Source organism: Eleutherodactylus coqui, chromosome 5, assembly GCF_035609145.1.
Source record: "Eleutherodactylus coqui strain aEleCoq1 chromosome 5, aEleCoq1.hap1, whole genome shotgun sequence".
In the NCBI taxonomy this organism is placed as follows: Eukaryota; Metazoa; Chordata; class Amphibia; order Anura; family Eleutherodactylidae; genus Eleutherodactylus; species Eleutherodactylus coqui.
Genome location: NC_089841.1, coordinates 233,536,933 through 233,562,596, shown reverse-complemented (window position 1 = coordinate 233,562,596; position 25,664 = coordinate 233,536,933). Strand labels below are relative to the sequence as shown.

General features: G+C 44.0%; 1 protein-coding gene across 5 annotated transcripts in view; it reads right to left on the bottom strand.

The window, feature by feature from the left end:
• The window catches only part of MLLT3 (MLLT3 super elongation complex subunit), a 234,083-nt gene that overhangs the window by 166,296 nt on the left and 42,123 nt on the right, over positions 1–25,664 (bottom strand). For all 5 annotated transcript variants that reach the window (XM_066604337.1, XM_066604336.1, XM_066604333.1 and 2 more), the window contains one exon: positions 21,032–21,212. In XM_066604337.1, the coding sequence (XP_066460434.1) occupies positions 21,032–21,128 (97 nt within the window). In that variant the 5' untranslated portion in view covers positions 21,129–21,212. The remainder of the gene's footprint in view (positions 1–21,031; positions 21,213–25,664) is intronic.

Sequence of the window (25,664 nt, the reverse complement as noted above, 5' to 3'; positions counted from 1 at the left end):
CGATTTTCCTTCCACTCGCGGAATACGTGATTCCTACCTGCACGTCTGAGCGAACCTGTGAAACCTTATGCCTTCCAATGGCCGCGTATTGTCCGCAGAATACACAAATCAAACCCGCCGGTGTGAGCCCGCCCTTCTGTAAATACATGCGATAGCAGGAATTCTTAAATTACGGGAACGAATGAGAAGCGCGGCGGGCGGATAATCTCTAGGCACGTTAGCATTACAAAAACGACATCGTTGGAAGATTCCATGAAGGAGACGATCAATCTGCAGCTTAATAATGACAACTGAAAGACCTCTGAAGCGGATTTATCAGACGTCTCAACCCCCTCCCCAAAAAAAACCGCAGCAGCAGTGTTTTTGGTACTCCCGTAACCTCGTCTAATAACAGACAGTTTGCGGTGACCTTTCTTGAAGACACAGTTTCTGGATACAGAGGACCGTGCGTCCCCCGCCCCCTCCTCGCGCCGCGCTCTTACTTTGATGTACGGCGGCTCGGATCAGCAGCACATTAATAATGCTCAATTTAAAAATCATTTCCCAGCGCACTCCGAGGAATAGTGGGAAAAAAAAGCACAAAACCTTGGAGCGCGGCCGGGAGCGCGCGGTGTACGTCAGCATCGTCAGCTTAACGGATTGTCATAGGAAAAGAAACTAACGATCTGTTAATTAAAATATGCTGGTTTGGGTAAAAATGGTGGCTCTGGGTGAAAAAAAAACAGAAAAAAAACCCCAAAAACACACCTGTCAAATTACGGGCCGTAAAATATGCTCAATTAATTGCTGAAAATAATCCCCTCAAAAACAGAAAGACCGTTAATTATTCTTCCGATTATTAATTTTGAAGCCCCATTAATTCCGGCGCTGCGCAGATGAAACCAAGTCCAATAAACATGAAGTAGATGGATGACGAAGTGGTACGGAGGGGGATAAATTAAATAAACACCTGAAAGCGCTGCGGAAAAAGTTGGCGCTATACAAATAACAAGCCCCCCCATTTACTTTTACAGAACTTGTCGATGAGGCGTTCTTGGGGTCCGCAGACCCTAAAGAGACCAACATTAAGCTCAGTCCTGTTCAGAGCGTTCTCGCCTCACGCAGGTTCAGCTCTCAGGTGCGGTTTACAGAAGTTAGTTCAACTCTGGTCAACAAGACCCCATTCGTCTCTAAGAACTGAGACACAAAATTCTGGTTTGCAAATCACCTTGTACCGCAACCATGTGTCACAGTAATAGTGGGGGGCTCTACCAGCCGCAGATGGGTCAAGTGTGGCTTTCCGCTCTGGAGGACCACTTGAGTCCAATAATATCAATAGAATTCCCTTTATGTGAATGGGTAAAGCATCCAGGGGGAAAGTAATTACACGGCGGGTCCACTGTTAGAAAGCGAACCAATGGGGGCTTCAGCAAGGAGATCAGCCCTACTTCTGAAAAAGCAGACAACTACATGTGTATTCATTTATACATTTCAAAGAATATATATATCATATCTCACACACACATTTTGTAAAGAACAGTAAATTGGTGACTTGGATTGAGGGGGATTTGCGGCATTAACCCCTTCAGTGGTAGGTTTATCATCACCACGTCATGCCAGGGAAATCTCTGTGGCTTGCTACGCTGAGTATGCAGTAAAAACCCCGGAAGATTTCAGATGACAGCTCAGTGCTCTGCATATTTCAGCACTAGAGCTGTCCACGGAAATCTCCCGGGGTTTCTCCGCATGGTAAGTGTAGCAAGCCCCGGAGATTTTCCAGGCGTGCCACTAAAGGGGTTAATGCACCAATTATACAGATTCTGTTCATTGCCAAGGCCAGTAGACTGTATTATAGAAGCATTGACCAACAGGGCTGTTATTTTAACAACACCTGAGAGATAAAAGCTCCGTTTTACGATTTCCGTTAAGGAATTCCATCATAACAAGTGACAGAAACCCATTGGTGGCCGTTATAGTCAATGGATCACGTGAGGCACGGCTGATGTCAGTCTATGACGGAACAGAAAAAAAAAAGAAAATTTTGATGAAATCTGAGCAAAGACTTAAAAAAGAAGGAAAAAAAAAAAAAAGGAAAAAAAAAAAAAGTTTTAAAGGTCTTCTGTATAGATGGTTAAACCGTCAAGTATAAGCGGGGAGCGTGAAGGGGTCAGAGGCGTTCATTCAACCGGAACTCAATTTTGTTTTATGGGCTTCTCTCCTTCAGAGAGGCTGTGAACCGCTGCCGGCCGCCTGGAAGCCTGAATGTCGCAATGTCCGAAAAACCAACAGCTAAGTGAAGATTACGGATCCGCGTTTAATGCCAAGGATAGCGGCACTTGCTTCATGGATCCAAGCACTGACGGCCCAATTAGATTTTTGTTAAGGAACCCCCTCCAGAGGAGCCACCGTTCCCATTAGAGTATCAGTCTCTGCATCACTTCTACTCGCTAAATGGATATTTTTGCATTCTCCTTATGCGCTTTGCTCTGGCCCCCTGCCGGCGCATGGAGTAGGGTGTAGATAACAGGTGTGCATCCATGGAGGGTCTTCAGACCCCTTTAATAGCTCCTTCGCAGGGTTTTTGTTGCTTTTTGCGTTACTTGTAAAATTGCTTTACTTTTGCAAAAAAAATAAAAAAATCAATGCAAATCACGGCTGCGTCGCCGCGGCTCGATGTAGGCTCCTCTCCATTAATGTACTATTGTATCACTAAACCAGCTGTGATTCTGGCGCCATAGTGTTATTACTGCTGATACAAAAGCTGGTAATTGTAAGTGTTCACTACTTGACAGACGGCCATTTTTATTTATCTCCGAGGACAATAGACGCCGAGCCCTTTGTATGCCAGCGGCGTCCAAGTAAAGCCAGGCAAATGTGATCTCCGAATAAAGAGAACCCATCGGCAACGCAGATTTACAGCGCCAAACATAGAAACGTTTCCTTACAGATTAACACACACACTGCTGAACACGTATAAACCGCGTCCGTGTGCCGGGCGACACTACAGATTCTGCCAGCTTTACATAAAGGACATTATAGAGGGGTCTCCCCGGCCTATAATCTCCCCCCCCCCCCCCCCCCCCCCCGAGCCCGAACAGAGAGCCACTCTTAAGAGCAGCACCCAGTCCGAGGGTCCCAGCCCACCCATGACTCCAATGGAAGCCGTCGGCGTAGAAAGCGCAGGAAAATGGAGCATGCTACAATTTTTGATCCGCGAGCGGAAATTGCAATTGGTCTCCGCTCGTGTGCATGAAGAATCGTTTTTCTATAGCATGCTATAGAGTGTTATTGCTGCGGAACCTGGGGGGGCGGACGCTCCCGATTCCGCAGCAAAAATCCGCCCGTGTGCATGAGGCCTTAATATCAATCCAGCAATATCCACCTGCCACTCCTCGGATCGTGTCCACATATGTAAGGCTGAAAAAAGACCTACGTCCATCCAGTTCAGCCTGGTACCCTCAATGTTGATCCAGAAGAAGGCAAAAAGAAACCCCAATGAGGTAGAAGCCAAAAGTGAGAAATATCAAAATATCAGCTTGCCTTTTAGTAGGCGGATTTAGGGTCTATTCACACATAGCGAAGATGCTGCAGCGGAACGGTTAGGGGAAAATCTGCAGCATTTTAGGACTCCGGACACGAGCATGAGATTTCCAGAAAGAGAAGAAATCTGTGAGAAATCGGCCACATTGGGTGGATATGGTAAATATGGAAAATTCACAGCATTTTTATAGTAGCGGCACAACGCATGCAATTTTAACAGATTTCCTACAAAGTTGCATCAAAATTGACCTGCAGTACGGCAACCTATAATGTGGATTTCTCCGGTACATTTCACAAGGCGTAGGATGGTTTCCGCAGCAAATTCTGCATGTCATGCGCACACTGCCGAATAGTTATAAGTTTAGGCATGGAAGAGCAGCCGAGCCCGCTGCAGAAACGCTGCCCCCCACTGCCTCCCGCCATGTGATGGGGGCAGGCTATCCCTGTAGCCAATCCTGTACTTGTGTGCCCATCACATGACCAGGACAGAGTTACATCTACTGGAAGTTTAAACTATGAATTTCTATTGCATGCCAGCAAACGGAGATCCTGAAAACTTAGAGGAGCTGCGATACAAAGATCAGAAAGTTGTGGAATATTGCGGTGTTCAATAAATCTTCATTTTCTGAATATTGTATGAAGACCTCTAGGGCACTCTGTGCCAACTGGGCTCAAGCACCATCTACTTCCAGTTGTGTCAACTCGTTCAGCAGCATAGCCCCCGAGCCAGAACAATTGGGCACCATACCCAGCACCAGAGGGGACTTCATTTGGATATTTTCAGTATATGGGGAAAATACAAGTGGCAATCACAGTATTCCCAAATGTTACTGCGCTGGGATCTGAAGAGATCGTGTATCTGTCCTCCGGGGATCGGAGAAGCAGGATGAGGGGTGTGAACAAGTAACACTTCTCTAGGAGCGCTCTGAGTGACCAGGCCGGTCCGGCTGCCCAGAACCCATTCAGCAGGGGGACCTATACAGTGGCAGACGGTCATGTATTCTGCTCTCAGGATCCCACTTGCAGGCGAGTTACCAAGGGGAGTGAAGGGGCTTGGCACAGCCCAAATGCACCGAGGAGAATAAAACTAGTGCCCATATTATTCCTCGCCAGCTTTCCTTTTTTCGTATCGTTATTGCCATTTGGGGAACGGTTCCAATAAAGTATCACAGGTCTTCTGCATACTGCTGCACATTAGCTACATGTATCACTTACGGAGTAGAGGTCAAATAGCAACCGGCAATTGTAGCAAGTAAAAGGGAAAACAAAGATTCAGGATAAGAGATAGTTATGGGCCTAACTACTGATAATCTGTCCTTAGGATGGGGCATGAATAGCTGATCGGCAGGGTCCACCGCACGGGATTCCTGACTGAAGGGGCCACGGTGTTCAGGTAAGTGCTGCGGCTTCTTCTCAGGCCCCTGACATCACGTTCGCCGGTCACATGACACGAGTGCAGGTCAGTCCCAGTCAAGTAAATGGGATTGAGCTGCTATACAATGTATGGTGATGTGCCTAGTATGGCCGAAGTGACAGCAGTGCCCCGAGCAGCAGGGTCACCTCGATCAGCCAATGCCGAGAGGCGTTTAGTGCCAAACAGCCCCTTTGGAATTCGATTGTGAAATTGTCATGGCATTTGGGAGCCTTCTGAAAGACCCTAGGGCTGCTATTTCTGTCTATTAAGACAGGCCCGTTTGCCATATGCCGCAAGTTCAAATCCTCTAGGACAAAAAAAAAAAAAAAAAGGCAAATGAAAAAAAAGTGTTAACATGTAAAAAAAATAAAAGGATATTAAAAGTCAAGAAAATAAACCCTTTTCTCAAATTAAAACAAAAAAAACAAACAATACACACGTTTGGTAGTATTAAAAGAAAAAAGGACACTTCTTCCATATTTATCATTAAAAAAAAACAAACACTATATAAGTTTAGTATTGTTGTGATCGCACTGATCCACAGAGTAAAGTTGTCATTTTTGCCAGAGTATGTACAAAGTAAAAACAAGACCCAAAAATGGCGGCACTGCTTTTTTTTCTTCTCTCTATTTTATTGCACTTCAAAATGTTGACGTTTTTCATTACATGGTACATCAAGTAGGATCACTGACAAATACAACTTGTCCCCCCAAATAGCAACCCCTCAGACAGCTATAATGATGTGAAAGTAGGAATTCTGACCTTTTTAAAGTAGGGGGGCTAAAAAAAAAAAATGGAAGAAAAGGGAAGCGCCTTAAGGGGTTAAATCACAGTCTCCCTAAATTTACGGTGAACGGGTTCCAACACCGGCCATTAGACCACTAACCTAACACACACTATCCATCAATCTGTCAGATCTACAACACGGAGAAGACATTTATAGTAATTGTACGGGAACTTCCACCTAGCCTTCTAGTTCCTGGCTAACACAATGAGAAGGCATGCTCCAGGCAGAGGTCACTGTACAAGGGGGGGGGGGGGGTATAAGAGGGGCGACCTTCTCCTATTAACAATGGTGGATCCTGTGTTATCTGTATGTGGGAGTTACCTTTCACTGTCATCCTGTCTCTCATAATGAGGTGACTGCTGAAAAGTTTTCTCCATAGAACAGGAAGTGTCCGAGTATTACTAGGCATAGTGGTCAGTGTGAGAACTGCAGGCGTTCAGGATTTTTTTCTTAAAATATAGATCATGACATTGAAAATTAGCAGCAAAAAAACACAACAGCTCATATTCTGACGACACATTTCCTTTAAGCAGACAAGTCGAGAACATTGTAAGGGATATTCCCATCTCAGGGATCCTATTTCAAATGTGTTTAAAACCACAAAGCAATGTACCGACTCAGAGGTTTACTTCCAAATTGCTCCGTTCTCCAGATATTGCATCTATTGATTCCTCTGTCCTCTGGTTGTTTACTGCTTGTTGCCAACCTAACAGACCACCAGAGGCGGACGGCGCCTGCGCGCTTCTTTCATCTAACTCTGATGGATCTCAGGAGCGTGTACACACTAACTTTCAGCCCGTCCAGCAGCTAACATTGTGCAATCAACATCCAGAGGGCAGAGGAATCAACAGCTGCAATAACTGGAGAACGGAGCCTTTTGCAAATCTCGTCCACTTTTGATGCTTTATACCTGGGTTAAAGAGGACTTACCATAAAAACGCTTTCTCGTCATTGGGGAACACAGCAAAGACCCTGGCTGTGCCCCCCAATTACACGAGCGGGAAAAATTGCCGGCGGAATTTCCGTGCAGAAAGTCAGCACGAAAATTCCGCCCCGTGTGAACCCAGCCTAAGAGTTTTATCGTTTGCGAGGCCAGCGATCGGCTGCTGACACGATGCAAGCGCTAGAGGTGGGGGATTTAACAGGCAAGAGAAGCAGCAGCACGGGAGTGCGGGCACACAGGGGCGAGTGTTGGGCATTGTTTGCCCAACATTGGTCCCGTGTAAATGGAGCTCAAGTCTGATGCAGTCCCAGTGTCTCACTCGCTCCATTCCATGTATAGAGAGACCGTTATCAGAGGACTAAATAACTTCTAAATCTTAAAGCCTGGCGCGCCGTTCATCGGCTCTAGAACCCTCCTAGGGCTCAGAAAGTGGCATTCATTAGAAGTTCAGACTGGTCTGCTCCACCGCCGCACGGAGGAATGGTAAAGCGTCCTTCTGATGTGCATTTTACTGTAATTCTGCAATCTCAGGAAATTAAATGAATCATAGAAGCCGGCGGTTTGTTCTTCAGCATCAGATCTCAGAGAAGAGAGAATGTTCTGAGTCATGTGTAATTAGAATATGACAAGGTCTCTGCAGGGCATGTAAGCTGGCAGGCTGCCCAGTAGATGTCACATCGCCGAAACACATAGAGGCCAAGTAGAAGAAACGACAAATAGTGGAGCTCTAGAAGCGCCAAGACAAAGCGGCTCCTGGGACTCCCCATTCTACATGTGCCTCATCGGCCTGCGGCTCCCCACCTAGCAACAATCCCTAAGCCTGACTGGCAATCACATCCCTATGGGCAAGAGCAGGAATCACAGGGGGATACTAGCGAAGGGCTTAGTATACCGGTGCGTCATACAGAACAGAGAAGCACGGAGGGGATGTTCACACAACACAAGCCGCCATCCATTTCATATGGAATAAGCACAAATAACTACATCAAATCCCTGCCAGTAAAGTAACCTATACAGCAACATGGCACTTCTTGAAGTGGATTCCCCATGTATATCAAATCATTAAAAGAGCCACTCTGGTAAAAACACATCCCGGGTTGCCCATCATATTCTGGACTTCTTTTATGCATGTTGCAGTCACTTTCATGCAGTGCAGCCTCTTGTCTGATGCTTATCAGACACCATCATCTTAATATTTAGATTTCTCCTTGCTTTCTCTTCCTTGCATGTGCATCAGCAAATCACCACATGACCAGCTAGAGCCAGCACCATCTCTGCCTGCTAGGAAGACACTGTCATCATCCTTTACCTCTATTCTCCTAAATAAGCTAAAGACCCCAAGTATATAGTCAGAAGTATAAACCAACATCTCCTTTATTACAACTGTGCGACACGGGCTTCTAATCCTAGAACTGAGATAACAGTTTCTCACCTCCACTGACCAGATTTCTATCACCTACCCTAGGGATAGGTGAGAAAAGGTAATTCTGGTACAACCCCTTTAAGACATTAAAGGGCCAAGCATGACGGCTAGTAATATACTAGAGTAGATAAACAATTACTACAGATTACAATAAAAGTCTAGTAATATCGTCCGTGAAACCCAAGAGGAGTCCTGATGAGACCTACTCTGTATGCATTACATGTCTACAGCCTGCAAGATTACTGCTTGCTATCTGTATTATATACTTCTAATGAAAGTGAGGAAAAGCATTGTATTCACAAGGTCTCACAAGAAGCAAGTCTGATTCCAGACATCATATGTACAACCAGTGTGAGAAAGAGCAAAAAACAAAAGGGGATCTAGAAGGAGTTGTCTGAATCGAATGAAACATTATATGTGTGATTGTAATATATATATGTGATTACAACAATCAGTGCAAAAGTATTATTGGGGAAGACTGAACACTTGAAAGTAGGCTCTAGGTACACTGTTGTACCACCTCTAGCTTAGATACAAGATGTGATACAAGTCCACGGAGGCTCTAGTACCCTATTGTACCGCCTCTAGCTTGGATACAAGATGTGATACAGGCAGGCATGGAGGCTCTAGTACCCTGTTGTACTACCTCTAGCTTGGATACAAGATGTGACACAGGTGGGCATGGAGGCTCTAGTATCCTGTTGTACTACCTCTAGCTTGGATACAACATGTGATACGGGCAGGCATAGACGCTCTAGTACCCTGTTGTACCTCCTCTAGCTTGGATACAAGATGTGATACAGGCAGGCATGGAGGCTCTAGTACCCTATTGTACCGCCTCTAGCTTGGATACAAGATGTGATACAGGCAGGCATGGAGGCTCTAGTACCCTGTTGTACTGCCTCTAGCTTGGATACAAGATGTGATACAGGCAGGCATGGAGGCTCTAGTACCCTGTTGTACCCTCTCTAGCATGGATACATGATGTGATACAGGCAGGCATGAAGGCTTTAGTACCTCCATGCCCGCCTCTAGCTTGGCTACAACATGTGATACAGTCAGGCACTGAGGCTCAAGTACCCTGTTGTACCGCCTTTTGCTTGGATGCAAGATGTGATACGGATGGGCACGGAGGCATACAGGTTCCATATGCCATCATGCAGTATATCGGTCCACATTTGCTGTAACTGAGTCTCTAGATTATGCAACCTCATAGGTTGTCAAAGTTGGTGTCCCAGATGGTCCCATACATGCTCCATCGGTGATAAATCTGGAAACTGGGCAGGTCACAGAAGTTCTGACAATGTTGTGGAGGCTTCCTGTGACACTCGCTGAAGACATATTTGTTTCACTCCCTAGCAGTCTAGTTTTGTTGTTCACAACACCACTGCAAACGGAGGTGACTGTGGTTGTCAAAGGCCGTACATGTAATGGGCGCCGTGAGACCAAATGCCCTTCAGCCAAGAGCCTGGGAATGTTTCCAACAGACACAGAGGTGTAACGATGGCGCCCCCTGTCTCTAGATGTCTGACAACTAAACAGTTGCAGCTGCTTCTGACTGTCAGACAATCAGACGATCTTTTCTACTGGTGGTCTGTAGGGGGCGTCCTGAGGATCGGTCACCTTGTGTGCCCTCACACATCCACTGGTCCCAACAACCCCTAACAGTCTGGTCAGACGCTCCTCTCCACTGGTGGTCTGTAGGGGGCGTCCTGAGGATCGGTCACCTTGTGTGCCCTCACACATCCACTGGTCCCAACAACCCCTAACAGTCTGGTCAGACGCTCCTCTCTACTGGTGGTCTGTAGGGGGCGTCCTGAGGATCGGTCACCTTGTGTGCCCTCACACATCCACTGGTCCCAACATCCCCTAACAGTCTGGTCAGACACTCCTCTCTACTGGTGGTCTGTAGGGGGATCCTGAGCCCGGTCACCTTGTGTGCCCTCACACATCCACTGGTCCCAACACCCCCTAACAGTCTGGTCAGATGCTCCTCTCTACTAGTGGTCTGTAAGGGGTGTCCTGAGCCCGGTCACCTTGTGTGCCCTCACACATCCACTGGTCCCAACACCTCCTAACAGTCTGGTCAGATGCTCCTCTCTACTAGTGGTCTGTAAGGGGTGTCCTGAGCCCAGTCACCTTGTGTGCCCTCACACATCCACTGGTCCCAACACCTCCTAACAGTCTGGTCAGATGCTCCTCTCTACTGGTGGTCTGTAGGGGGATCCTGAGCCCGGTCACCTTGTGTGCCCTCACACATCCACTGGTCCCAACACCCCCTAACAGTCTGGTCAGATGCTCCTCTCTAGTGGTGGTCTGTAGGGGGCGTCCTGAGCCCAGTTGCCTAGTGTGCCCTCACACGTCCCCTGTCCCAACACCCCCTAACAGTCTGGACACAACGGCCCGGTGGGGGACAATTCATGGATATGACCATCCAGCTTCTCACATCCCAATAATGCGCCCCTCTCAGACTCTGGTAACGGGGTGACATCTCTTCTCTGTGTTGTAGAGGTGTCTAGTGGTCAACAAGCTCTACAAAAGCGGAAGAAGAGGTCACTACACACAAGGAGCCTCTTTTTAGGCCAAGGTGGGGGTTGGGAGCACTTTTAGAAGCTCGGGTGACAAGACCGTTCATCTAATCACACCACAACCCTCATCATTTACGCCGGGTTTTACAACAAAACGACAACTTCTAGGGGCTTTATCCTTGTTTTACAAAGATTTTACTGCGCTGGTGTAAAACACTGATGAAAGGCTGGGCATTGTGGCTAGTGACTGTAGTTCTCAGTGGCCGGTCCAATGAAGGTACATCAATAGAAGCAAGTTAGGGTTCTGCAATATCTTCCCCTGATATGTAAACTGCTGCCAGGACACAGCCATCTAAGGTCTATGGGTACTTGTAACACTACAGTGTCATCACTAAAGGGTTAAATGTCTATTGACGATTGAAAAGCACAATTCATTACTATATGCCGTATTATACAGGCACCGAGGTATCATTACTATATGCGATATTATACAGGCACAGAGGTATCATTACTATATGCCGTATTATACAGTCACAGAGGTATCATTACTATATGCCGTATTATACAGGCACAGAGGTATCATTACTATATGCCGTATTATACAGGCACAGAGGTATCATTACTATATGCCGTATTATACAGGCACAGAGGTATCATTACTATATGCCGTATTATACAGGCACAGAGGTATCATTACTATATGCAGTATTATACAGGCACAGAGGTATCATTACTATATGCCGTATTATACAGGCACAGAGGTATCATTACTATATGCAGTATTATACAGGCACAGAGGTATCATTACTATATGCCGTATTATACAGGCACAGAGGTATCATTACTATATGCCGTATTATCCAGGCACAGAGGTATCATTACTATATGCCGTATTATCCAGGCACAGAGGTATCATTACTATATGCCGTATTATCCAGGCACAGAGGTATCATTACTATATGCCGTATTATCCAGGCACAGAGGTATCATTACTATATGCCGTATTATCCAGGCACAGAGGTATCATTACTATATGCCGTATTATACAGGCACAGAGGTATCATTACTATATGCCGTATTATACAGGCACAGAGGTATCATTACTATATGCCGTATTATACAGGCACAGAGGTATCATTACTATATGCCGTATTATACAGGCACAGAGGTATCATTACTATATGCCGTATTATACAGGCACAGAGGTATCATTACTATATGCCGTATTATACAGGCACAGAGGTATCATTACTATATGCAGTATTATACAGGCACAGAGGTATCATTACTATATGCAGTATTATACAGGCACAGTGGTATCATTACTATATGGCGTATTATACAGGCACAGAGGTATCATTACTATATGCCGTATTATACAGGCACAGAGGTATCCTTACTATATGCCGTATTATACAGGCACAGAGGTATCCTTACTATATGCCGTATTATACAGGCACAGAGGTATCATTACTATATGCAGTATTATACAGGCACCGAGGTGTCATTACTATATGCAGTATTATACAGGCACCGAGGTGTCATTACTATATGCAATATTATACAGGCACCGAGGTATCATTACTATATGCAGTATTATACAGGCACAGAGGTATCATTACTATATGCCGTATTATACAGGCACAGAGGTATCATTACTATATGCAGTATTATACAGGCACAGAGGTGATCATTACTATATGCAGTATTATACAGGCACAGAGGTATCATTACTATATGCAGTATTATACAGGCACAGATGTGATCATTACTATATGCCGTATTATACAGGCACAGAGGTATCATTACTATATGCAGTATTATACAGGCACAGAGGTATCATTACTATATGCAGTATTATACAGGCACAGAGGTATCATTACTATATGCAGTATTATACAGGCACAGAGGTATCATTACTATATGCAGTATTATACAGGCACAGAGGTGTCATTACTATATGCAGTATTATACAGGCACAGAGGTATCATTACTATATGCAGTATTATACAGGCACAGAGGTATCATTACTATATGCAGTATTATACAGGCACAGAGGTATCATTACTATATGCCGTATTATACAGGCACAGAGGTATCATTACTATATGCCGTATTATACAGGCACCGAGGTGATCATTACTATATGCCGTATTATACAGGCACCGAGGTATCATTACTATATGCAGTATTATACAGGCACCGAGGTATCATTACTATATGCAGTATTATACAGGCACAGAGGTGTCATTACTATATGCCGTATTCTACAGGCACAGAGGTGTCATTACTATATGCAGTATTCTACAGGCACAGAGGTGTCATTACTATATGCCGTATTATACAGGCACAGAGGTGTCATTACTATATGCAGTATTCTACAGGCACAGAGGTGTCATTACTATATGCAGTATTCTACAGGCACAGAGGTATCATTACTATATGCAGTATTATACAGGCACAGAGGTATCATTACTATATGCAGTATTATACAGGCACAGAGGTGTCATTACTATATGCAGTATTATACAGGCACAGAGGTGTCATTACTATATGCAGTATTATACAGGCACAGAGGTGTCATTACTATATGCCGTATTATACAGGCACAGAGGTATCATTACTATATGCAGTATTATACAGGCACAGAGGTATCATTACTATATGCAGTATTATACAGGCACAGTGGTATCATTACTATATGGCGTATTATACAGGCACAGAGGTATCATTACTATATGGCGTATTATACAGGCACAGAGGTATCATTACTATATGCAGTATTATACAGGCACCGAGGTGTCATTACTATATGCAGTATTATACAGGCACCGAGGTGTCATTACTATATGCAGTATTATACAGGCACCGAGGTGTCATTACTATATGCAGTATTATACAGGCACCGAGGTGTCATTACTATATGCAGTATTATACAGGCACAGAGGTATCATTACTATATGCCGTATTATACAGGCACAGAGGTATCATTACTATATGCAGTATTATACAGGCACAGAGGTATCATTACTGTATGCAGTATTATACAGGCACAGAGGTGTCATTACTATATGCAGTATTATACAGGCACAGAGGTGTCATTACTATATGCAGTATTATACAGTCACAGAGGTGTCATTACTATATGCAGTATTATACAGTCACAGAGGTATCATTACTATATGCAGTATTATACAGGCACAGAGGTATCATTACTATATGCCGTATTATACAGGCACAGAGGTATCATTACTATATGCCGTATTATACAGGCACAGAGGTGATCATTACTATATGCCGTATTATACAGGCACAGAGGTATCATTACTATATGCAGTATTATACAGGCACAGAGGTATCATTACTATATGCAGTATTATACAGGCACCGAGGTGTCATTACTATATGCAGTATTATACAGGCACCGAGGTATCATTACTATATGCAGTATTATACAGGCACCGAGGTATCATTACTATATGCAGTATTATACAGGCACAGAGGTATCATTACTATATGCCGTATTATACAGGCACAGAGGTATCATTACTATATGCCGTATTATACAGGCACAGAGGTATCATTACTATATGCAGTATTATACAGGCACAGTGGTATCATTACTATATGCCGTATTATACAGGCACAGAGGTGATCATTACTATATGCAGTATTATACACGCACAGAGGTGATCATTACTATATGCAGTATTATACAGGCACAGTGGTATCATTACTATATGCAGTATTATACAGGCACAGTGGTATCATTACTATATGCCGTATTATACAGGCACAGAGGTATCATTACTATATGCAGTATTATACAGGCACAGAGGTGATCATTACTATATGCAGTATTATACAGGCACAGAGGTGATCATTACTATATGCAGTATTATACAGGCACAGAGGTGATCATTACTATATGCAGTATTATACAGGCACAGAGGTATCATTACTATATGCCGTATTATACAGGCACAGAGGTATCATTACTATATGCCGTATTATACAGGCACAGAGGTATCATTACTATATGCCGTATTATACAGGCACAGAGGTATCATTACTATATGCCGTATTATACAGGCACAGAGGTATCATTACTATATGCCGTATTATACAGACACAGAGGTATCATTACTATATGCGGTATTATACAGGCACAGAGGTATCATTACTATATGCGGTATTATACAGGCACAGAGGTATCATTACTATATGCGGTATTATACAGGCACAGAGGTGATCATTACTATATGCGGTATTATACAGGCACAGAGGTGATCATTACTATATGCGGTATTATACAGGCACAGAGGTATCATTACTATATGCCGTATTATCCAGGCACAGAGGTATCATTACTATATGCGGTATTATCCAGGCACAGAGGTATCATTACTATATGCCGTATTATCCAGGCACAGAGGTATCATTACTATATGCCGTATTATCCAGGCACAGAGGTGATCATTACTATATGCAGTATTATACAGGCACAGAGGTGATCATTACTGTATGCCGTATTATACAGGCACAGAGGTATCATTACTATATGCCGTATTATACAGGCACAGAGGTATCATTACTATATGCCGTATTATACAGGCACAGAGGTATCATTACTATATGCCGTATTATACAGGCACAGAGGTATCATTACTATATGCCGTATTATACAGGCACAGAGGTGATCATTACTATATGCCGTATTATACAGGCACAGAGGTATCATTACTATATGCCGTATTATACAGGCACAGAGGTGATCATTACTATATGCCGTATTATACAGGCACAGAGGTATCATTACTATATGCCGTATTATACAGGCACAGAGGTATCATTACTATATGCCGTATTATACAGGCACAGAGGTATCATTACTATATGCCGTATTATACAGGCACAGAGGTATCATTACTATATGCCGTATTATACAGGCACAGAGGTATCATTACTATATGCCGTATTATACAGGCACAGAGGTATCATTACTATATGCCGTATTATACAGGCACAGAGGTGATCATTACTATATGCCGTATTATACAGGCACAGAGGTATCATTACTATATGCCGTATTATACAGGCACAGAGGTGATCATTACTATATGCAGTATTATACAGGCACAGAGGTATCATTACTATATGCAGTATTATACAGGCACAGAGGTATCATTACTATATGCCGTATTATACAGGCACAGAGGTATCATTACTATATGCCGTATTATACAGGCACAGAGGTATCATTACTATATGCAGTATTATACAGGCACAGAGGTATCATTACTATATGCAGTATTATACAGGCACAGAGGTATCATTACTATATGCCGTATTATACAGGCACAGAGGTATCATTACTATATGCCGTATTATACAGGCACAGAGGTATCATTACTATATGCAGTATTATACAGGCACAGAGGTATCATTACTATATGCAGCATTATACAGGCACAGAGGTATCATTACTATATGCAGTATTATACAGGCACAGAGGTATCATTACTATATGCCGTATTATACAGGCACAGAGGTATCATTACTATATGCAGCATTATACAGGCACAGAGGTATCACTACTATATGCCGTATTATACAGGCACAGAGGTATCATTACTATATGCAGTATTATACAGGCACAGAGGTATCATTACTATATGCCGTATTATACAGGCACAGAGGTATCATTACTATATGCAGTATTATACAGGCACAGAGGTATCACTACTATATGCAGTATTATACAGGCACAGAGGTATCACTACTATATGCGGTATTATACAGGCACAGAGGTATCATTACTATATGCCGTATTATACAGGCACAGAGGTATCACTACTATATGCCGTATTATACAGGCACAGAGGTATCACTACTATATGCCGTATTATACAGGCACAGAGGTGATCATTACTATATGCGGTATTATACAGGCACAGAGGTATCATTTGGGTCATCTGATGAAATACAAACATTGAGGAAGTCTGAATGGAGCGAGGGTGAGGAGGGGATCGCTGCTCCACGTATGGTGGAAACATCTCTGATCGGGGGGCTTCTCCGGAAACCTCCCCCGGCCTTCGGTTAGGGCCATATAACCCCGGCTCTACCAGTGATTACAAGTAGTAACGAAGCGTTGTCATAGTCTATTGTTCAGCGGTGAAGGGCTTTACCTTAATGGGAATGAGAGGAGCCATCCTTACAAAAGCACATAAAAGAGCAATAAAGAACAAACAGGGCCGTCCGTGTGCAGAAGGCAGCGATGAAACCCATAATGGGCTCCGTGACATGATAATCCCACAAGGGTTTACTTCCTGCTCTTAAATCCATACAGCGATGCTTAAGACCTAGCGGCACTCTTACTGCCCTGCAGCTACTGGTAATGTGTGAGCGGGTACGGAGAGGCTTATCGCACCCATTATATGGGATGTGTACCCCACCTCTGTGGATCTATTACTAGAGGAAGAACTGCATGTTGGGAAATACCCAGCAGATGCAGAACGATCATTTGTAGAAACTTACATAGCAAGATGCCAAGACGCAGCCACACCACCATGTTCTTGTAAGGAACTGCAAGACTTCAAGATGCCAATAAAGATTACTGATCAAATGGCAGACAGCGGACAATATGTTGGTGATCGGAAACAACTAAACCATCTTACTAGCGATTAGATACTGTCTAGAACAATATTAATCCAGCCAGCCCCCAAACAAAGTTTTTAGTAAAGCTTTACACTCAATGACAGAAGTTTAGAAGGTTTATCAAACTATTAACGACAACCTGTCCGTGAGTGAGTAAGGTGGGTTTGTGAGTGACTTACAAGCTCCGCCCCTGATCCTATGACTGTGCTGACATCAGAGGTCCTTCATCCCCAGTGAGGCAGTTACATGCTCCGCCCCTGATCACATGACAGTGACATCATCACAGGTCCTGTACACACACAGCTGCTGTCTGGCTAGGTGTGGGTTAGTATTCCATAGCAACTGAGGCTGCAGGGTGTTTGTACTCCACCTGCAATCTGCACAAGAATGCAGGACCTTTGGTGACGTCATCGTCACGTGATAAGGGGCGGAGCATCTAACTCCCTCACTGGCGATGAAGAACCTTTGATGATGCCAGTGTCATGTGATCAGAGGCGGAGCACGATGACGACAGGTCCTTCATCTCCACTGCCGTGCTGCTTCTGATCCCTGTTTTATGGCATGAAAAATGCATGTAGCAGTGCTGTGCGTGCGCCACGTGCATGTAGCAGTGCTGTGTGGTGCATTGCGCCACGTGCATGTAGCAGTGCTGTGTGGTGCACTGCGCCACCAGAAACACCAGTACTAGAATTTCCTAGTAATTACCAAGTACTGAACCTATATAGTAAGGTGACATTTGTGAAAAGCGGTAAAGTAGAAAGTAAAAGGAAGAATAGAGGAGCGGCACAACATGAAGGTTCTAGAAACGCTCCAGAATTATTGAATCCAAGTATTTACTAGCACAAACAGTCCGCAGAGGATGAAATAACAAAACCGTGTAAGACTCCCATCATTTCAGCGTTACTGCAGTCCACACAATACACATAAGAATGAGGTCTTACGAAAAGCTAAAATGCGGCTTTTATTGGTATATTGTATGGGAGCATAAAGCCGGGATGAGGATGTGCGGACAGCATTGTGCCCCGATGACACAGCCAGCTGGCTGGGGGGCTGCAGTGTATTATTATTTCAGGATAGAAGTACTGCAGTTTATTATTATTTCAGGATAGAAGTACTGCAGTTTTCCCCTTGTGTCAGAAGAGAAGGCCGGTCCTTTATAATTGGCATATTGGGCTGGTCACATCTGTTAATATTTCCGTTGCCCATCTCCATCACATCTTCTCACACCACAGGCAGCACCCAATGAACCCCAATGACTAAAATTGGGTCCGTTGATTTTTCGTCACACTGCTTGGCATTTATCACATTCTGCTACTTAATCCAGAACTTTGGACCAAGTACACCATGGAGCCTCCAGAGCAGAGCCAAGATCAGACATTTTGGGAATATACAATACTTTTGATTCATGGCCATATGTGAGTATTACTTCCGGCTACAATGTACACCTAAGGCCGGCTGCACACGACTGGGTTGGATTCAGCATACGGGAGCCCGCAGCGGAATCCAACCCTGTACCCAGCGGGCATCTGTGGGTACCTGCTTTTCTTCACCGGCTGTACTGCGGATGGTCCACGTGGTGAGCTGTTGGACATGCGCAGTACAGTTTTTTTTTTTTAGGCGATGATCCAGAATCCATGACCTTTCTGCAATGTCGTTGCGGAAGGGCCGCGCGTTGGACGGCTTCCATTGACTTTAATGAAAGTCGTCCGTGTAGAATCCGCACAGAAGTGGAGCATGCTGCGATTTTTCCTCCGCAAGCAGAAAAATAGGAAAAAGCGCTTTGCCTTAGCATACTATGGGCGGCACTCGCTGCGGAATCCGAAGGCGGACGCAATGCAAATCCGTTCATGTGCAGCCGGCCTTAACATACAATCACTAACACATTGAATTTGGCAATTGGCTCTAACCAATACAATAACAGACTGATGGAAATAAATTGATTCCCACAATCCTGCCACTAGGGCGGCGCTGCAAGATACAAGTTAGCGGCTTTAGTTCTCTTCATCCACCTCCAGTATATAAAGCACGGTCCGTTCTTAATCTTTTATTACATGAATCCCTTAATAAGCTATAAGTGGAAGCCCCTGCTGCCGGGCCACAAGTGTCCATCGGTGAGGAAACCCGGCAGCGCCACCTCAGGAGAAACGAGGCAACAAACACTTGTCCTTGAAATGAGTGCGCCATCCATGTAATACAGTCATTCTGGGGTCTGCACTCTAATAGATTACGGGTCCGGAACAATAACATGAACTCAAATCCCTCCGGATTCCCCAATACATCAGTAGATTCAACAATTCAGGGCCTTAGTCACACGGGCTACAGAATTGTGTGATTTTTTGTGTAGCCCGTGTGAATAAGGCCTAAGCGTGTTAACAATGACACATATCCAAAATAAATCAATGTAAGCGAATGTTTCCAGCAAGGAGATCAGACCCGAGCAGCAGGAACATATAGGGACCACGGAGGGACTAATGCATTTCCTGAACTATTTACACAGAAACTCAAATCAAAGGGTGAAGTATGCAATGTATCCATTAAACCAAGATGGGAGGTCCGCCTGGGTAAACTCTGGAAGGTAAACATTCTACAACTCCAACGTTCCATATGTGAGCAGTAAGGTCTCCACAGACAGGCAGCATGCGATCTAACAGCAATATCATTCAGCGGATATGGAATATGAGACGGTTGGCTAGCGGCCCGGGGGGACAGCGCTCATTTATATACTTACTGCAGACAAACAACAACTTCTCCTGTCCCAAGGAAACAAACTGTTTACCCACAAAGTAACACTTATTGTATAAACCATCTAGCCAGCAGTTACCACTAAATATCATCAGCGCGGATACAGAAAATTATGCAAAATAGGTTTAGTAGGTGAAACAGAGAAACAATAAACCAAAAACTTGCAAAAACAGTAGCGGCTTACTGCAATGGCTGTAGATGGGCGCCTGCTCTCATGGAGACTCTGGTTGCCCTACATCCTCAGCCATGTGACAACGCTTGTGAGAACTGGAGGCGCAGTAGGGGCCCGTTCACATCTGCGTGAGGCCGGGGGTCCCACGAGCGGTTCTTAATTGATCTGCATCAGCGCTGACTTTCTGCGGTAAAACGCGGGTACTGAAAGGCACGCATTTTCCAATTTTCCTTCGCACTTGCGGATACAAAATGCGTATTCCCCGAGCAAAAAGAAATAGCAGCATGCTCTATTTAACGTGGAATCCGCATGGACGGTCTCTATTGATGTCAACAGTACAGGTAAGTGCGGTACAGAGGCTCGGCGGCGGTAGGGATTTCCGTCTCTATGTTCCATTTTTGAGAAAAAAGGAATTAAACGTTTCCGTTTTTTCCCCATTGATTTCAATGGGTTTAAAAACAAAAAAAGTTTCAATTTGCTTCCATTCTGCTGGGTTTCTGTTATTACCTTTTTTCTGCTCCAAAAGTGGAACATTGAGACAAGAAGCCCCAACAAAAATGCAAACGAACCCTTATAAGGAAGCCACCTTCCAGGTGGTGGCGCTGTAGAGGCATTGTACCGTCTCCCCCTTGGATACAATGCTGACAACATGCACTACACCCCTTATAATAAACACAACGTTCACATTGACTATTAGATCCAATGTCCATTAGCATAGACTCAAGCCCTTCCATTAGAACGCCTGCTTCACTCCATTCATTCATACAGTATATCCAGGTAAGATATCACATATCTGAGCCCTTCATCACCGCTCAGACATGTGAAGATGGCAGAGTGGCTCCTTACCTCGTTTCGGTCTTGGAAAGCTTTCATGTAAGTGAAAAACAACTTTCTCCACAAAGTGCTGAATGTTACTGTGCTCCGGCCCTCGGACAAATACCATCCAATCGTGCGTGAAGCCCTCAAGTGTTGGTTTCTTCCTAACCTGGGCCCGATGACCCAGCTCTAGCTTTACTTGTACAGCACACTGCAAAGAAGACAAGGCAAGTCAGTAGGCTTGGGAACAGAAGAGGATTCTGGGTATATGGGGTACATGGGAACTTCAATATCATACATCAAGACCGCTCTAAAGGATGTAAGTTCGATCACCGGAATATCAGGTGTACCAACGTATGCATGCTGGGCCACCAGATCACTGCTCGAAAAGCATTGTCCGCTGCAGTTTTGGGTAGTCTTCTCAAATTGGCTTAGTAAAGATACATGTAGAGTCCCGGTCTCATGCGCCATATGAACGGGCACGTGCCGCGCCACAGTACCGTCTTGGTAAACCATTACCAAGATCCAGTAGACAACAGGTAAGAGCGGACTCTGCTTTCACTACATGGATACAATTTAAGAAACAACCAGGAGATAGAGATATCCCATATCAGCGAGGAGTACCGCTGCGGGATAAAGCCTCACATGGTGGCAGATCAGTGGTCTCACGTCATGCCAATCTCAAGCTGATGCCATGCAAACACAATCAAGCAATAATGACTGCAGCAGAAGGAATGTCAGCTGAACGGATGCGAATCAACAACCATGTAATAAACCTATCTGGAGGCAATATTTACTTTAGGAATGGAAGAACCGGATAAACCATGTAACGGGAGGTAAACACGGGCGGCATTGCCAGCACACATTTTATGTGAAATCCCCTAAAATACTATTATTAAACGTTCTATATTTAAGCCTGGGAGTCCCCCTCCTATAGGCACACGCCAACTGATCAGCAGTCATTGATTGTATGGGAGACGGGGAGTATTGTATCAGGTTATTACATGGAAACAAGGAAAACCTCCACAGTAACACAAAACCATTTGTAGAACGGAAACGTCACTCGGCAAAAACAGAACATTTTGTAAATGTGACAAATGTAACATCCTGTGTCACATGTCACGACATCTTCTATGTCACGACATCTGCCATAGTAACATATTGCCCAGTCTACATGTGATTGACACGGATAGCCATTCTTGGGTTGGTACAATACATCCTTCTCTATACACCCATCAGGCCAACCACATGAATGGCGCCCATGTGCCCACCGAGCGCACCAACTCTGGAGAGCCGAGCTTATAGACAATGTGCACTTTTATTTTATTAAGGGGATATTTGACTTTAATGAAGTCTGAAAAAGTTTCAAAACACACAAATCTGTATTTATAAACACATGAGATACAGCGACCGGCGGTACGAGGGCTGCGTGCACAGCCCTACCCTGTTTCCCTGAAAATAAGACATACCCTGAAAATAAGACATAGGGCTCCTTCCCACTGACGGATTTCCGCCGCGTTGCCCGCAGCTATTAGGTTCTATTGAACCAAATAGCGCAGGGCACACGGTGCGGGATTCCACCACGGAATTCCGCACTGTGAAATCTCCCGTCCTCACCCGCCGCATGCTCTATTTGCCGCTGGTGTACGAGCGGACGGCTTCCATTGCAGTCAATGGAAGCCGTCCGTTCACGCTATCTTCCACTGTAGCACAGCGGAAGATAGCGTGAAATCCCCTCTCCGCCGCAGTGGGCGCATCACGTGACATGGCCGGCGTGTCACATGACGCTGTGGCACGTCACGCCGAAGCGTCATGTGGGACTGAGGACACTGGATCTGCAGGTAAGTTTGGGGGTCTCTGGGGGGCGCCGTGACAGGCTCCACCGCGGAATTCCGCGGCGTAGCCAGTCACGGCCGTGTGCAGCCGGCCATAGCATGATTTTCCAGAACTTTTGAGGATGCAAAATGATTTTTCAGGCTTTTTGAGGATGCTTGAAATATAAGCCCTACTCCAAAATTAAGCCCTGCTAACAGTAAATTTAAAAAGTCAATTTAAATAGTGTCCAGGCAGCTATACATGTAAAAAAGTTAAACCTTTTTGAACAAAAATTAATATAAGACACTGTCTTATTTTCGGGGGAAACACGGTAGTCACTACCGTGTATTGTAGAGTCCACTGATCTGGTCTGAAATGACCACTCTAACTTAAGGACTGACGCTCATCAGTACGAGCCTTCGGGGACCCTTCACATGGGAAGGAACAGGCCGCACAACGCACCATGCGCCATTGTAAGATCTGCACCAAAATCCAGAAGCCGATTGCTGATTTCAAACCGGAATTGAAAATGGCTTAAAAACGTGCCTGCGATTCCGGATCAAACTGCGCAGTTAGACCCGCGGATTTTGGTGGACAACTCCACAACTGCGATTTGGTTGCGTCTTGCAGCGTAATTTCGTACCGCGTGAAAAGTCCCTCCTTGGAAAGTAAAAACAGATTTAAGTTACCATTCAGGATTGTGTCCGGTTTCTGATCTAGTGCCTCCAGCCTCAGAACTCATCGCATAACCTTACGTTTCATAGCGATGTGCACATAGTGGGCGCTTTAGGCCTCATGCCCACGAGCGTCACGGGAAACGCTGTGGGAGTACAGCGATTAAAAACAAAGAGCGTGCTGGTGAGCGCAGAATTCCGCAGTCTCCATTAACGCTATATATCAATAGAAACCGCCCGTGGCGTAAATCTGTGGTAATTAAAACATGCCACGATACATCTCCTGCTGCGGAAATCCGTGGTAGAATTCGGCATGTGAGCGTTGGAAGGCAGAAAGCCATTACGTTACCTCTGTGAAGTCAGCACCCCATCTTTCGAAAAAGTTATTTTTTTTATAAGTTCTGGATGCACCCCAAAGAGTTCTAGAGTTCCCTATTAATTTTAAAAATAGTTCTAGCGAATTAGGCAAAAAAATCAACAAATGTATCTCTGCGGTGCTAACTTCCAAAAATGATATTACTAAATCAGCGAGAACTTTGTAAATATGGGTATTAGAGCTTCGAGCATTAAGAGTTTTCTTCAGAACTCTTGAGGTGCTACCCAGAACTCTTATAAAATCGCAGGATTTCCCAAAAAATTATTTACACATAATAACGGAACTTTTTGGATCCGGCATTTGAAAATCAGCGAGAACTTTGTAAATATGGGTATTAGAGCTTCAAGCATTAAGAGTTTTCTTCAGAACTCTTGAGGTGCTACCCAGAACTCTTATAAAATCGCAGGATTTCCCAAAAAATTATTTACACATAATAACTGAACTTTTTGGATCCGGCATTTGAAAATCAGCGAGAAATTTGTAAATATGGGTATTAGAGCTTCGAGCATTAAGAGTTTTCTTCAGAACTCTTGAGGTGCTACCCAGAACTCTTATAAAATCGCAGGATTTCCCAAAAAATTATTTACACATAATAACGGAACTTTTTGGATCCGGCATTTGAAAATCAGCGAGAACTTTGTAAATATGGGTATTAGAGCTTCGAGCATTAAGAGTTTTCTTCAGAACTCTTGAGGTGCTACCCAGAACTCTTATAAAATCGCAGGATTTCCCAAAAAATTATTTACACATAATAACGGAACTTTTTGGATCCGGCATTTGAAAATCAGCGAGAACTTTGTAAATATGGGTATTAGAGCTTCGAGCATTAAGAGTTTTCTTCAGAACTCTTGAGGTGCTACCCAGAACTCTTATAAAATCGCAGGATTTCCCAAAAAATTATTTACACATAATAACTGAACTTTTTGGATCCGGCATTTGAAAATCAGCGAGAACTTTGTAAATTTTGGTTCTAGAGCTTCGAGCATTAAGAGTTTTCTTCAGAACTCTTGGGGTGCTAACCAGAACTCTTATAAAATCGCAGGATTTCCCCCCAAAATTTTTTACACATAATAACTGAAATTTTTTTGATCCGGCATCTAAAAATCAGGAAGAACTTTGTAAATTTTGGTTCTACAGCTTCGAGCATTAAGAGTTTTCTTCAGAACTCTTGAGGTGCTACCCAGAACTCTTACAAAATTGCGTGATTTCCCAAAAATTTTGTTACACATAACTGAAATTTTTGGATCAAGCATCTAAAAATCAGAGAGAACTTTGTAAATATTGGTTCTAGAGCTTCGAGCATTAAAAGTTTTCTTCAGAACTCTTGAGGTGCTACCCAGAACTCTAATAAAATCGCGCGATTTCCTCCCAAATTTTTTTTACATAACTGAAATTTTTGGATCCGGGATTTGAAAATCAGCGAGAACCTTGTAAATATTGGTTCTAGGGCTTCGAGCATTAAGAGTTTTCTTCATAACTCTTGAGGTGCTAACCAGAACTCTTATAAAATTGCAGGATTTCCCAAATTTTTTTTTTTTACACATAACTGAAATTTTTGGATCAGGCATCTAAAAATCAGCGAGAACTTTGTAAATATTGGTTCTAGAGCTTCGAGCATTAAGAGTTTTCTTCAGAACTCTTGAGGTGCTATCCAGAACTCTTATAAAATCGCGGGATTTCCCCCAAAAATATTTACACATAATAACTGAAATTCTTTTGATCCGGCATCTAAAAATCAGCGAGAACTTTGTAAATATTGGTTCTAGGGCTTCGAGCATTAAGAGTTTTCTTCAGAACT